The sequence below is a fragment of the Schistocerca serialis genome, chromosome 1, assembly GCF_023864345.2.
Source record: "Schistocerca serialis cubense isolate TAMUIC-IGC-003099 chromosome 1, iqSchSeri2.2, whole genome shotgun sequence".
Taxonomy (NCBI): Eukaryota; Metazoa; Arthropoda; class Insecta; order Orthoptera; family Acrididae; genus Schistocerca; species Schistocerca serialis.
The window spans coordinates 214139252-214152708 of record NC_064638.1 but is presented as its reverse complement, the minus strand read 5'-3'; the positions used below and the strand labels follow the sequence as shown (position 1 = coordinate 214152708).

General features: G+C 44.3%; 1 protein-coding gene across 1 annotated transcript in view; it reads left to right on the top strand.

Annotated features, from left to right (window-relative positions):
• Positions 1-13457, top strand: part of LOC126460424 (protein sidekick-2-like) — a 1057356-nt gene that overhangs the window by 977852 nt on the left and 66047 nt on the right. Inside the window, exon 11 of the mRNA XM_050095916.1 lies at positions 11592-11894. Within this exon, the coding sequence (XP_049951873.1) occupies positions 11592-11894 (303 nt within the window). The remainder of the gene's footprint in view (positions 1-11591; positions 11895-13457) is intronic.

The following is a 13457-nucleotide window of genomic DNA, read 5'->3' as shown; positions in this document are numbered from 1 at the left end:
CTCGCACTTCAAACACGGTAGTCATTTTGACACATACGAATGTCGAGAGCGGACATAATTTTTTTTATGTATCCAAAGAGTTCCATGTAATCTGAATATATTACATTAATATTTCTACCTGTGTGAGACAGACAGAAACCGGGGGAAGTGTAACAATCTTTCCTGAGGTTTTTGACATTGACTGATGGATTTGTTGCCAGGCGAGACTAAAAGTACGATTACTGTCAGAAATTTACATATACTTTTAATGGTGTAATAGATCGATGTATCGTTTGTATGATGACTATCTTTTGTGTACTGGGTGATGGTACTGTAGTGTAGAGAAATTTATGCGGGATTCACGAAAATACATGCCCAGACTGACAACGGCATGAAATGGATTTTAACAACTGTAATTTGCTAAGCAGCCATAGTTCCTAAATAGATTGAGTGAGCATCCAGGAGATCATTGTGTGTACCAAATGGCTCTGAGCTATATGGGACTTAACTGCTGACGTCATCAGTCCCATAGAACTTAGAACTACTTAAACCTAACTAACCTAAGCACATCACACACATCCATGCCGGAGGCAGGATTCGAATCTGCGACCGTAGTGGTCGCGCGATTCCAGACTGTAGCGCCTAGAACCGCTCGGCCACCCCATTGTGTGTGTCATCGAGATTAAAGCGTATACTCTCTGAAGTGATTTGTGAAATGCTAAGGTTCAATTTAGACGTAGTGAATATCAGCAAAATGAAATGTGAATAAGGTTTTCTTGTAACAAGAGTATAGGATAGTATCAACAGAGCTAGAAATGGTATAACTAGAATGGGAAGAGTAACAAATAGGACGGTAGAGGCAGAATGTGAGTTACTGCGACCAGTTCATTGGTAAGGTTGTTCCCATCAGCATAGAAAGACCCGTCGCTAGTAGAAGATAAAGAGATACAGAAAGTATATGAGGAGATTGATCGGGTAATAGAGGACGCTAAGGGACATGAAGCTCTGTCAGTTATGGGAGATTGAAATGTGGTTGTAAGGGGGTGGAGTAGAAGAAAGGGTTACAGTAAAATAGTGCCTGAGTATAAAGAATGAGTTCGGAGAAGGACTAATTCTGCAATACATTTCAGCTGGTATTACCAAAAGTGTAGTTCAAGAACCACAAGAGGAAGTGACATAACTGGAAAAGTCCGGGAGATAGAGGACAATTCTAGTTACATTACATCACAGTCAATCAGACACTCCAAAATCAAATATTAAATTGTAAGGTGTACACCAGAGGCAGATATAAACTCAAATCACAATTTAGCAATAATGACGAGTAGGCTGAAGCTTAAGAAGCTAGTCAGGAAGTGTCAATGAGGGAAGAAATGGGATACGGAAATATTCAGGAATGATACTGCGATAATGAATAGTTCAGCAGGCAGCTCTATTGAAGAAGAATGCACATCTTAAAAAGGGCAGTCACAGAAGCTGGAAAGAAAACCATAGGCACACAGGATATAACTGCGAAGAACAATGGGCAACAAAAGAAATAATTCAGTTTACTGAAGGAAGGATTAAAACGTCTAGGGAAATTCAGGAATGCAGAAATAAAAGTCACTTAGGAATGAAATAAACAGGACATATAGAGAATCTAAGACGAAATGGCTACATGGAAATCAGAAGAAATCAATAAAGAAATCATTGTCGGAACGACTGACTCAGCATACAGAGAATTCAAAACAACCATGGCTAAAATTAAAAGCAAAGACAGTAACATAAGAAGTGCAACGATAATTTCACAGTTAGATGGAAAGAGTGCATTGAAGTCCTCTATGAGGCGGAGTAGTTGTCTGATGATGTGATAGAAGAAGAAACAGGAGTTGACAGCGAAGAGGTAGGGGATCCTGTAAAAGAAGCAGAACTGACAAGAGCTTTGGATGACAAAAAATCAAATACGGCAGAAGGTTCGGATAACGTTACATCGGAATTTGTAAAACCTTTCGGGAAAGTGGCAGAAAAATGGCTATTCAGATTAGTGTGTAGAATTTACGAGACTGGCGACGAACCATCCGACTTTCGGGGAAACACCATCCACACAGTTCCGAAAATGAATCGCGAGATTTATTGCAGGACCAGCTTAACAGCTCATGAATCCAAGTTTCTGACAAGAATCATATACGGAAGAATAGAAAATAAAATTGAGGATCTGTTAGACTACGATCAGTTTGGCTTTAGGAAAGGTAGAGGCACCAGAGAGGCAATACTGACGTTACAGTTGATAGTGGAAGCGACACGTTAGTAGGATTTGTCGAAAATGTAAATTATAGGGAAGTGTTTGAAAATTCTGACAAAAATTGGGGTAAGCTATAGGGAAAAACAGATAGTGTACAATATGCGTAGCATGTATAACAGGAAACAATAAGGCCGTTATATCAGGAATGAGATATTCCGCTTAATAAGGATGTAAGGCTGGTATGTAGCCTCTCGCCCGTACTGTTCCGTCTATACATTGAAGAAACAATAAAGTAAATGAAAAAAAGGTTCAAGAGTTAAATTAAGATTCTAGGGGAGAGGATATCAACGATAAAATTCGCTGATGACGCTAGCACCTGAGTGAACATGAAGAAGAACTGTAAGATATGTTAAATGGAATAAACAGTCTAACAAGTATAGAAGGGGATTAAGCTTAAATAGAAAAAAGGCGAAAGTAATCAGAAATAGTAGAAATGGAAAGAGCGATGAACTTCGAAACTGGTGATCAGAAGTGTCTAGGAATTCTGCTTCATAGATAGTAACAGAACTCATGATAATCGAAGCAAGGAGGATGTAAATAGCAGACTAGTACAAGCAAAAAGCGCATTCGCAGCTAGCAAAAGTCTGCTAGTATCAATCACAGACCTTAATTTGAGGAAAAAATTTCTGGGAATGTACGTTTGTAGCACAGCATTGTATGGTAGTGAAACGTGGTCGGTGAGAAAACGAGGACAGAAGAGAATCGAATGGTGCTAGAGACGAATGTTGAAAATTGGGTGAACTGATAAGATAAGGAATGAGATGGTTATTCGCAGAATCGGTGTCGAAAGGAATATGTGGAATACACGGACTAGAAGGATCATAAACGTCTGTCAAGACATCATAAATTATACTCCATGGTACTACAGGGAGCTGTAGAGGGTAAAAACTGTAGAGCAAGACAGAGACTGGAATACATCCAGGAAATAATTGAGGACATAGGTTGCAACTGCTACTCTGAGATGGAAAGGTTGTCACATGAGAGTAGTTTATTGCAGTGAGGAGGGGGGGGGGGAGGGGTGCGCATCGAGCCTGGCGGGAAAATAATGCCTTAAAATAAGTAAATACAAATAAAATTAAATAAAAATTAAGAAAATAATAAAAAAGTAACCCAATAAATCAGCAAAATGTACAAGTTGAACACAGTGCCTGTATCGATGTAGCAGGGCATCCCGCGTTCAGTGAGATGCGTGCTTTGTATATGTAGTCCACTGTAGCCAAACTGAGTCCTGATGGGTTGAATGTACTTCGGTTTTCATATAGTCCTAGAGGAAGAAGTCTCACGTCCTGAGGTTAAGATGTAAACAGGTCCGCTCTGGTTGATCCATCAATTTCAGAAAGTAGGGCTTCATACTTCACGTACTTGTTCCGTAAAATGCGACGCTCTCGATGTTGCTATAACAACACCCACCCTCTCGTACCTAGCGGTTCGTCCTCTAATAATTTTGGCACGTATCCTTGCTCGAAGGGTCTGTAGATTAGCCATATGAGTCGATGAAGCAACATTTAGGGCTCAAGCAAGAGGTCCCTGATCTCGCCTAACGGCTATGTGTAGGATCACACCTGTCCGTACACGTGTGTTAAGACAATTGTCTTCCCACCTAAACTGAACCTCATACTTAAACAGAAGAACTTCAGAAAACTGATGGTCTTCATTATCCTGTTGCAGAAACCAGTGACAAGCTCAAGCTGAGGCAGATAGTCATCTATTACCAGAGTTTATACCCTGTTAAGACCGCAATGGTGAAATGTACTGTAGGTTAACGCTATTTTGTCGAAAGTCGACATGTTAAGAAACGTGGCTGTTGTACTTAAGGTTTATAATTTATATAAAAAACAGCTACCAGCCACATTTATGGTTTAAAAAGGTTTATTATCTTCAGACCATGACCGGTTTCGGATTTTTCTTTACAAATCCATCTTCAGATGGCAGATTACAAGCATTCTTAGTTGGACCTAGTTTTGCTTATGTTATTCGTTTGCTGCACTGAGAAAGAAAAGAAATATTTTTGTTGTCATATCGGTAATGGTATTTTTACGAAAGATTTACTTCTTTTACAAAATCTAATTGCTCGTGAGATGGTTTTTATAAACATTAGTAAACTTGCAGGTTAGTGTACTTACGAGCTGTATAGTTCTGCCTGACGAAATATTCGTGCGTTTATGTTTTCGAACGCAAGCTTACACTTTTCAATATGCACTATGTGAGTGCTATTCCAGTCAATGGACGTCACTTTCAACCTCATGATCTCAATTACACACGCAGCACACATGAATAACGTTTACAAAACGTGGCCCAGCTTCACATTACAAACGAGAGCAATATTTGCAAAGAGCTTACAGTCATAACGATGTTAACTTACAGATGCTGTATAGTCGATATGGGTACAGTAAAATATCTCTTTGCTATTGTATGAAATTAATCTAAAACGGAATAAATAAAATTACAGACAAATAAGATACAAACATGATATGTAGTACAGAATTATTGTGTGTTACGAATTAATTGTTACAATAGTAGGAGATAAATTCTAATATATGACATAATATGCAATGCACATGTTTTCAATATGCAATTTTTCAATGACATATAAACAGTTTTTGGGGCCTGTATACTGAATGTTTTTGATAGAATATTGGGCTTAAGTTATTTTAAAAAAGTAAAAGCTTCTTCAAAGTTATTTAAGAAGGGGGTGTTAACTGACTCTGTCTGTTCATTCAAAATGAGATCAGGGAATCTGTTTTTTATGTGTATGAATCTCAATCTCGTCTAGGAGATTCAATGTGAAACCTTTGTCTTTGAGGTGTAATATCTGCAGGTTGTTTTCTATATTTTCAACTGTGCGATTGTTTTCTGCAAGATGGGTGGCAAAAGCTGATTTCCTTAGATTTTTCAGACGTAGGGCATCAAGCTGTTCCTTGAATCTTGTTTCAAAAGCTCTACCTGTTTGGCCAATGTAGAATTTAGGACAGTTGTTACACTTGAGTTTATAAATTCCAGATCTTTTATGGGGTATGCTATTGTGTGGGAGTGAGTGTATGACTCTTTGTTGGAGTTCGTTATTGGTAGAGAAACTAATTTTGACATTCTTCTTCTTGAATAAGTTGGAAATTTTATATGAAAGTGGGCCTATATATGGTAAGGCTTCATATTTTACTGATTTTTTGTCTTTCATAGTTATTGTGGCTGTTGCTTGTTGCGAAGACTTATTGCTAGCAATTTTTACTTTTGTTTTTTGAGAGAGTGTGTCTATGATGTAACTGTAGGTTACTGACAACAGTCTACGGGAGAGTTCACAACACCTGCGTCACCTGAAATACGAGTGAGTGTGAAAGGATATATAAAATCGGTTCTTGATACTTGCTTTCTTATGAGAATATGCTGCCAGACAGAAGGAGTAAAGCACCCAGAAGAGGAAGACGAAACTCCCCATGGTGTGAGAGGGTATATAATGTTATTTCCGTGATTGAGTATTCGACTGAAATTTTGAAAGAACTGGACAGAACGAAGCAACATCAATGACACTACACTCCCTCTGGTCTGTATGCATGCACCGATTCCGTAGCGAAAGTTGTCATAAACAGACTGTAACCTCTTCTGATGCAACCTGGTCCACGGCTGTCGTTACTAATCGTCGATATCCTGAATGCTGGCACTAGGACGCAGCTGACATCCGAGTTCATCCCACTAGCGTTCTATTGATCTAGGGATGATGCTAATCATAGAAGTACAAGAAAATCATGCAGACAGTTCGTAGAGACAAGTTTAGTTTCTGGATGAGCCTTTTCCTTCTGAGAAATGGTACCACTATTCTGTCGAATGAGAGGTTATGTATCAGGAGGTACGATGTCAGTGACGTACTCTTGTGACACAGATTTTCGTCAACTATTACCAACCATGACATGAAGTCATAGCCGAAGCCTCCCCCCACCCACATGCCAGTAATAACACCACTGTGCCACTAACAAAGGTTGGAAGAATGGGACATCTTCTCAGGTCGCCCCCATACTCGCAGACGATAGTCATCCGATGTAGTGTATAATCGCGATTCATTCCGACGGCATTTATCAGCGGTCATTGCTTCACAGTCATGGGACCAGTCCAGACGCAGTCGTTCGTGTTGTGTTGTTAACGGCAGCCTACGCACGTGGCCACAACTCGTAGTCCGGCAGCTTGTGGTCGCCAACCAACTGTGTGGTATTGCACAGAACGTTGCAGGGAGTGCATTGTATGTTCTTAGATGGCAGGCGCAGATGTGAAATAGCTGCGCCTTGCGAGAGCCGCGCGGGATTAGGCGAGCGGTCTAAGGCGCTGCAGTCATGGACTGTGCGGCTGGTCCCGGCGGAGTTTCGAGTCCTCCCTCGGGCATGGGTGTGTGTGTGTTCGTCCTTAGGATGATTTAAGTTAAATAGTCTGTAAGCTTATGGACTGATGACCTCACCAGTTAAGTCCAATAAGATTTCACACACATCTGAACATTTTTTATTTATTTATTTATTTGTTTATTTATTTATTTATTTTTGCCTCGAGGGATACCCCAGTACTTGTGACAAGACTTATTTGAATGATAGCTGGCCACCTGTTACTCAAAAATATTTAACATTGAGGCCTTTCAGGCAAATCCCATCCTTAGTACGTCAATTAGAACTGCCTGCATACAAATTATGGAGGCACACAAGTCCTTCCTAACCATCAGTGGTCACCTGAAGTCTAAGTGCTGATGATGACGGATGAAGCATTTGACTTTGTACAAGGGCTTCTCTGTTTGACTTTCTGAAAATCTGCTGTACCCAGAATGTGGTATGTTAAGAAGGACCCTAAGCAGTGTATCGTCAGTGGATCTCATCTACCTTTCTATAGATTATGCCTACGGACAGGGAGTGGTTCATTACTTATGGAAGGAAAATCGTGGATTACAATGTATTAATGATTTATTTGATTAATGGCACATCAAAAATGAAATCTATAACTTACAATATATAGTTAACTGAAATCAAGTAGTGTATAAGTGGCCAAAATGTTTATTACACCTAACTGTTTGCAGGTGTCTGAGGGGGATGATCATGTTCGTTTTCGATCGTTATTATCGAACCATTGATTCAAATGTCAAGTATACAGTGATTCCAAAGGAGAAAGAAGACATTTAGTGATGTCAAGCACACTACTGGGTCAAAGTGACTACTCGAGAGTTCCCTAAATTCAGGATCACGGATATAGTGGCCTCCCAGAGTAGGCCAAGTCATCCGCTCTCTCCAATGTACCAAGCCTAAGTGCTCCTCTCTCACCAAAGCACATAGCCTAAGTGTCCAAAACCCCACTCTACTCTTTATGACGCGTGTTTACCACATGTCTAAGGTTTTTCGGCCAATCGCTAAATTTACTGCCAACACTTATCAATGATATAGTGAAGCGCCAAAGGAACTTGTACAGGCATGCGTCTTCAAATACAGAGATATGTAAACACACAGAATACTGCACTGCCGACAGTAAAGCCTGTATGAGACAACAAGTGTCTGGTGCAGTTGTTACATCGGTTACTGCTGCTACAGTGCCAGGTTACCAAATTTGAACGGGTGTTATAAAAGGCGCACGAGCGATGGAACATAGCATATCGGAGAGAGCGATAAAGTGGGGATTTTCCAGTACGACCTGTCACGAGTGCACCGTGAATATCAGAAATCCACTAAAACATGAAATCTTTGACATCGCTGCGACCGTAGAAAGATCCTGCAAGAATGGGACCAACGATGACAGAAGAGAATGGTTCATCTTGACGAAAGTTAACCCATCCGTAAATTGCTGCAGATTACAATGCTGGACCATCAGTAAGTACCAGCGTGCGAACCGTTCAAAGAAAAAGTATCGATATGGATTTTGGGACCCGAAGGCCCACTCGTGTGTGCTTGACGACTGCACGACACAAAGCCTCACGCCTCGGCTGCGGCGTCCAACACCGACATTGCACTTTGACGACTAGAAACCTGCTGCGTGGTTGGACGAGTCTCGTTTCAAAATGTATCGAGCGATGGACGTGTACGTGTATGGAGAGAACCTAATGAATCCATGGACCCTGAATGTCAGCAGTGGACTGTTCAAGCTAGTGGAGGCTCTATCATGGTATGTGGCGTGTCTAGTGGGAGTGATATGGGAGCCTAGATACGTATAGATACGACTCTGGCAGGTTACACGTAGGTAAGCATCCTAGCTGATCATCTGCATCCATTCATGTCCATGTCGATTGGGCAGTTTCAGCAGGACAATGCGACACCGCACACGTCTAGATTTTAAACACTTCTTCTGCCCACCAACTCCCCAGATATGAACATTATTGAGCATATCTGGAATGCCTTGCAATGTGCTGTTCAGAAGACATCTCCACCCCGTTGTACTCTTACGGATGTATGGACAGCCCTGCAGGGTTCAGCTGTCAGTTCCCTCCAGCACTATGTGCCATGTTACGTCGTGGCACTTCTGCGTACTTGTGGGGGCCTTACACATATTAGGCAGGTGTAGCAGTCTCCTTTGCTCTTCAGTGTATTTTAGTAACATTTACAAGTATATCTCCAGAAGCACCATGAGACCATTCCTCCAGTCAATTGACTTACCACGGCCTGAAGGTAAAACGTCAGACTAAGAAGCTTTGTCACAGGACATCCACAAATGATGGCTGGTAACTTTCCCGCTGGTGCATTTTCACCGCTGTGTGAAAACAAAAAGGAAAAAACGTCATACTTTTCTAGGCAATGTCTTGGAATGTTACCAGCCACGCAATAATACTTCAAGCTAGAAAGGTTACTTCCGACCGGAACATATACTTATCACAGAGGTGCTGCCAATGGCTCTAGTAAGTCTCTCAACTCACGGAAAATCCATACACATCGCCCTGTGGTTGCTAGCTACAGACGGGGGGAAATAGCTGCAGAGCCTCGGTGTTTTGTCCCACCACCTGGAACCGTGCTGACGGCGGTACGGCCATCCGCGATCCGGTGCACAATAGTCCCTTCTTTCCGCTCTCTCTGTGGTACTGGTGGGTCCGGTCGGGAAGGAAGCCACCCGCGCGTCCACAGGGGCGATTTGTTTTCCCCTTCGAGTGCCCGCCCGCTTCGAATGGCCTCTTGTTCGTCTAAACACACAACTACTTCAGCATGCTAGAAATCAAATCAAATGGTTAAAAGTGTAGAGAGTTAGAAGTGACATTGGAATCAGTGTCGTACCTGTCATTTAATTTCCAAGTTCCATTATCGTGCCATCTCAGTCGTGCGGGATTAGCCGAGCGGTCTATGGCGCTGCCGTCACGGACTGTGCGGCTGCCTCCTGGCGGAGGTTCGAGTCCTCCCTCGGGCAAGGGTATGTGTGTTTGTCCTTAGGATAATTTCGGTTAAGTAGTGTGTAAGCTTAGGGACTAATGACCTTAGCAGTTGTCCCATAAGATTTCACACACATTTGATTTGAACGTGCCATCTCATACATGACTGATATACAGGGTGTTACAAAAAAGTATGGCCAAACCTTCAGGAAACATTCCTCACACACAAAGAAAGAAAATATGTTATGTGGACATGAGTCCGGAAACGCTTACATTCCATGCTAGAGCTCATTTTATTATTTCTCTTCAAATCACATTAATCATGGAATGGAAACACACAGCAACAGAACGTACCAGCGTGACTTCAAACACTTTGTTACAAGAAATGTTCAAAATGTCCTCCGTTAGCGAGGATACATGCATCCACCCTCCGTCGCATGGAATCCCTGATGCGCTGATGCAGCCCTGGAGAATGGAGTGTTGTATCACAGCCGTCCACAATACGACCACGAAGAGTCTCTACATTTGGTACCGGGGTTGCGTAGACAAGAGCTTTCAAATGCCCCTGTAAATGAAAGTCAAGAGGGTTGAGGTCAGGAGAGCGTGGAGGCCATGGAATTGGTCCGCCTCTACCAATCCATCGGTCACCGAATCTGTTGTTATGAAGCGTACGAACACTTCGAATGAAATGTGCAGGAGCTCCATCGTGCATGATTCACATGTTGTGTCGTACTTGAAAGGCACATGATCTAGCAGCACAGGTACAGTATCCCGCACGAAATCATGATAACGTGCTCCATTGAGCGTAGGTGGAAGAACATGGGGCCCAATCAAGACATCACCAACAATGCCTGCCCAAACGTTCACAGAAAATCTGTGTTGATGACGTGATTGCACAATTGCGTGCGGATTCTCGTCAGCCCACACATGTTGATTGTGAAAATTTACAATTTGATCACGTTGGAATGAAGCCTCATCCGTAAAGAGAACTTTTGCACTGAAATGAGGATTGACACATTGTTGGATGAACCATTCGCAGAAGTGTACCTGTGTAGGCCAATCAGCTGCTGATAGTGCCTGCACACGCTGTACATGGTACGGAAACAACTGGTTCTCCCGTAGAACTCTCCATACAGTGACGTGGCCAACGTTACCTTGTACAGCAGCAACTTCTCTGACGCTGACATTAGGGTTATCGTCAACTGCACGAAGAATTGCCTCATCCATTTCAGGTGTCCTCGTCGTCCTAGGTCTTCCCCAGTCGCGAGTCATAGGCTTGAATGTTCCGTGCTCAATAAGACGCCGATCAATTGCTTCGAACGTCTTCCTGTCGGGACACCTTCGTTCTGGAAATCTGTCTCGATACAAACGTACCGCGCCACGGCTATTGCTCCGTGCTAATCCATACATCAAATGGGCATCTGCCAACTCCGCATTTGTAAACATTGCACTGACTGCGAAACCATATTCGTGATGAACACCAACCTGTTGATGCTACGTACTGATGTGCTTGATGCTAGTACTGTAGAGCAATGAGACGCATGTCAACACAACCACCGAAGTCAACATTACCTTCCTTCAATTGGGCCAACTGACGGTGAATCGGGGAAGTACAGTACATACTGACGAAACTAAAATGAGCTCTAACATGGAAATTAAGCGTTTCCCGACACATGTCCACATAACATATTTTCTTTATTTGTGTGTAAGGAATGTTTCCTGAAAGTTTGGCCGTACCATTTTGTAACACCCTGTATAGTTAACCGGTATGTCTTACCAACTCTCACTGTTATTTGCGCGTTGACGTGTCACTGTACCATCTGGGTGTATGACTTTTTTTTCGTCAGGCAGTGTAAGATTGTTGTTGGGTCTGCAGTAATACGTGTTTCGGCATTAATCTATTGAACAGTATGTAGATTAATGTGACTTTTGGTGCTGACGTCATTTACACTCGGCAGTGACATTAGCTGGGTGAGCGCACACGAGCCGCTATAGGCTACAGGCGGCGCGTTGTGGTTTTGGCCGCAGTCGCGCCGGAGTGCCGGCCGGGCCAGCAGCTGGTGTGGGGGGCGGCTCGTCGCGAGGTGCTGCAGGTGCCGTGCGAGGTGGAGGCGCGCCCGCCGGCCCGCCTCTTCCGCTGGGCCTTCAACAGCAGCGCCGCCGCCTCCGAGACGCGCCCGCTGGACGCCGGCGTGACGGCCGCGGCGCCGGGCCGCTCCGTGCTGCAGTACCAGCCCATGGGCGAGCGCGACTACGGCACGCTGCTCTGCTGGGGCCGCAACGAGCTGGGCGCACAGGCCGTGCCCTGCGTCTTCCACATCGTGCCCGCCGGTGAGTCCACGCCTATCTAATACTCCGGGAGCCATTGTGCAGTGCCTGGCGGAGACTACTTTGTAATATTATTTTATTGCCTACTCCATTCTAGAGCTACGGAAAATAGTCGACAATCTGCGTCTGTAGAGCCGCAACGCAGAGGATCTGTTAAATGACGCCTTTAGGAAAGCTAAACGCACCATAGAGACAATTATGACATTACTCTCGATAACGGTACATAGACTTTAACAAAATTAAGACTGAGACAAAACCTGAGAAAGGCAAGAGTTATGGGGAATAGCCTATGATGATTGAAGCAAGGAAGACATAAAAAGCAAATTAGAGTAAGCGATGGGTGCAGTTATAGCCAAACGAAGTATGGCAGCACCAAACATCGGCCTTAGTTTGAGGTAGAAATTTTGAGAAAGTATGTCTCAAGCGTAGCATTGTATTGAAGTGAATTATTGATTATCGAAAAATCGGAAAGCGTCTGAGAGGTGGTTCTATAGCAGGATGTTAGAAATTATGTTGACTGATAAGGAAGGCGAAGTTATTCACAGAATCGACGAGGCGGGTAATGTGGGAAACACCTTGACAAGAACAAGAGACAGGATGGCAGGATATGCCTTAAGGCATTCTACACTCCTGGAAATGGAAAAAAGAACACATTGACACCGGTGTGTCAGACCCACCATACTTGCTCCGGACACTGCGAGAGGGCTGTACAAGCAATGATCACACGCACGGCACAGCGGACACACCAGGAACCGCGGTGTTGGCCGTCGAATCGCGCTAGCTGCGCAGCATTTGTGCACCGCCGCCGTCAGTGTCAGCCAGTTTGCCGTGGCATACGGAGCTCCATCGCAGTCTTTAACACTGGTAGCATGCCGCGACAGCGTGGACGTGAACCGTATGTGCAGTTGACGGACTTTGAGCGAGGGCGTACAGTGGGCATGCGGGAGGCCGGGTGGACGTACCGCCGAATTGCTCAACACGTGGGGCGTGAGGTCTCCACAGTACATCGATGTTGTCGCCAGTGGTCGGCGGAAGGTGCACGTGCCCGTCGACCTGGGACCGGACCGCAGCGACGCACGGATGCACGCCAAGACCGTAGGATCCGACGCAGTGCCGTAGGGGACCGCACCGCCACTTCCCAGCAAATTAGGGACACTGTTGCTCCTGGGGTATCGGCGAGGACCATTCGCAACCGTCTCCATGAAGCTGGGCTACGGTCCCGCACACCGTTAGGCCGTCTTCCGCTCACGCCCCAACATCGTGCAGCCCGCCTCCAGTGGTGTCGCGACAGGCGTGAATGGAGGGACGAATGGAAACGTGTCGTCTTCAGCGATGAGAGTCGCTTCTGCCTTGGTGCCAATGATGGTCGTATGCGTGTTTGGCGCCGTGCAGGTGAGCGCCACAATCAGGACTGCATACGACCGAGGCACACAGGGCCAACACCCGGCGTCATGGTGTGGGGAGCGATCTCCTACACTGGCCGTACGCCACTGGTGATCGTCGAGGGGACACTGAATAGTGCACGGTACATCCAAACCGTCATCAAACCCATCGTTCTACCATTTA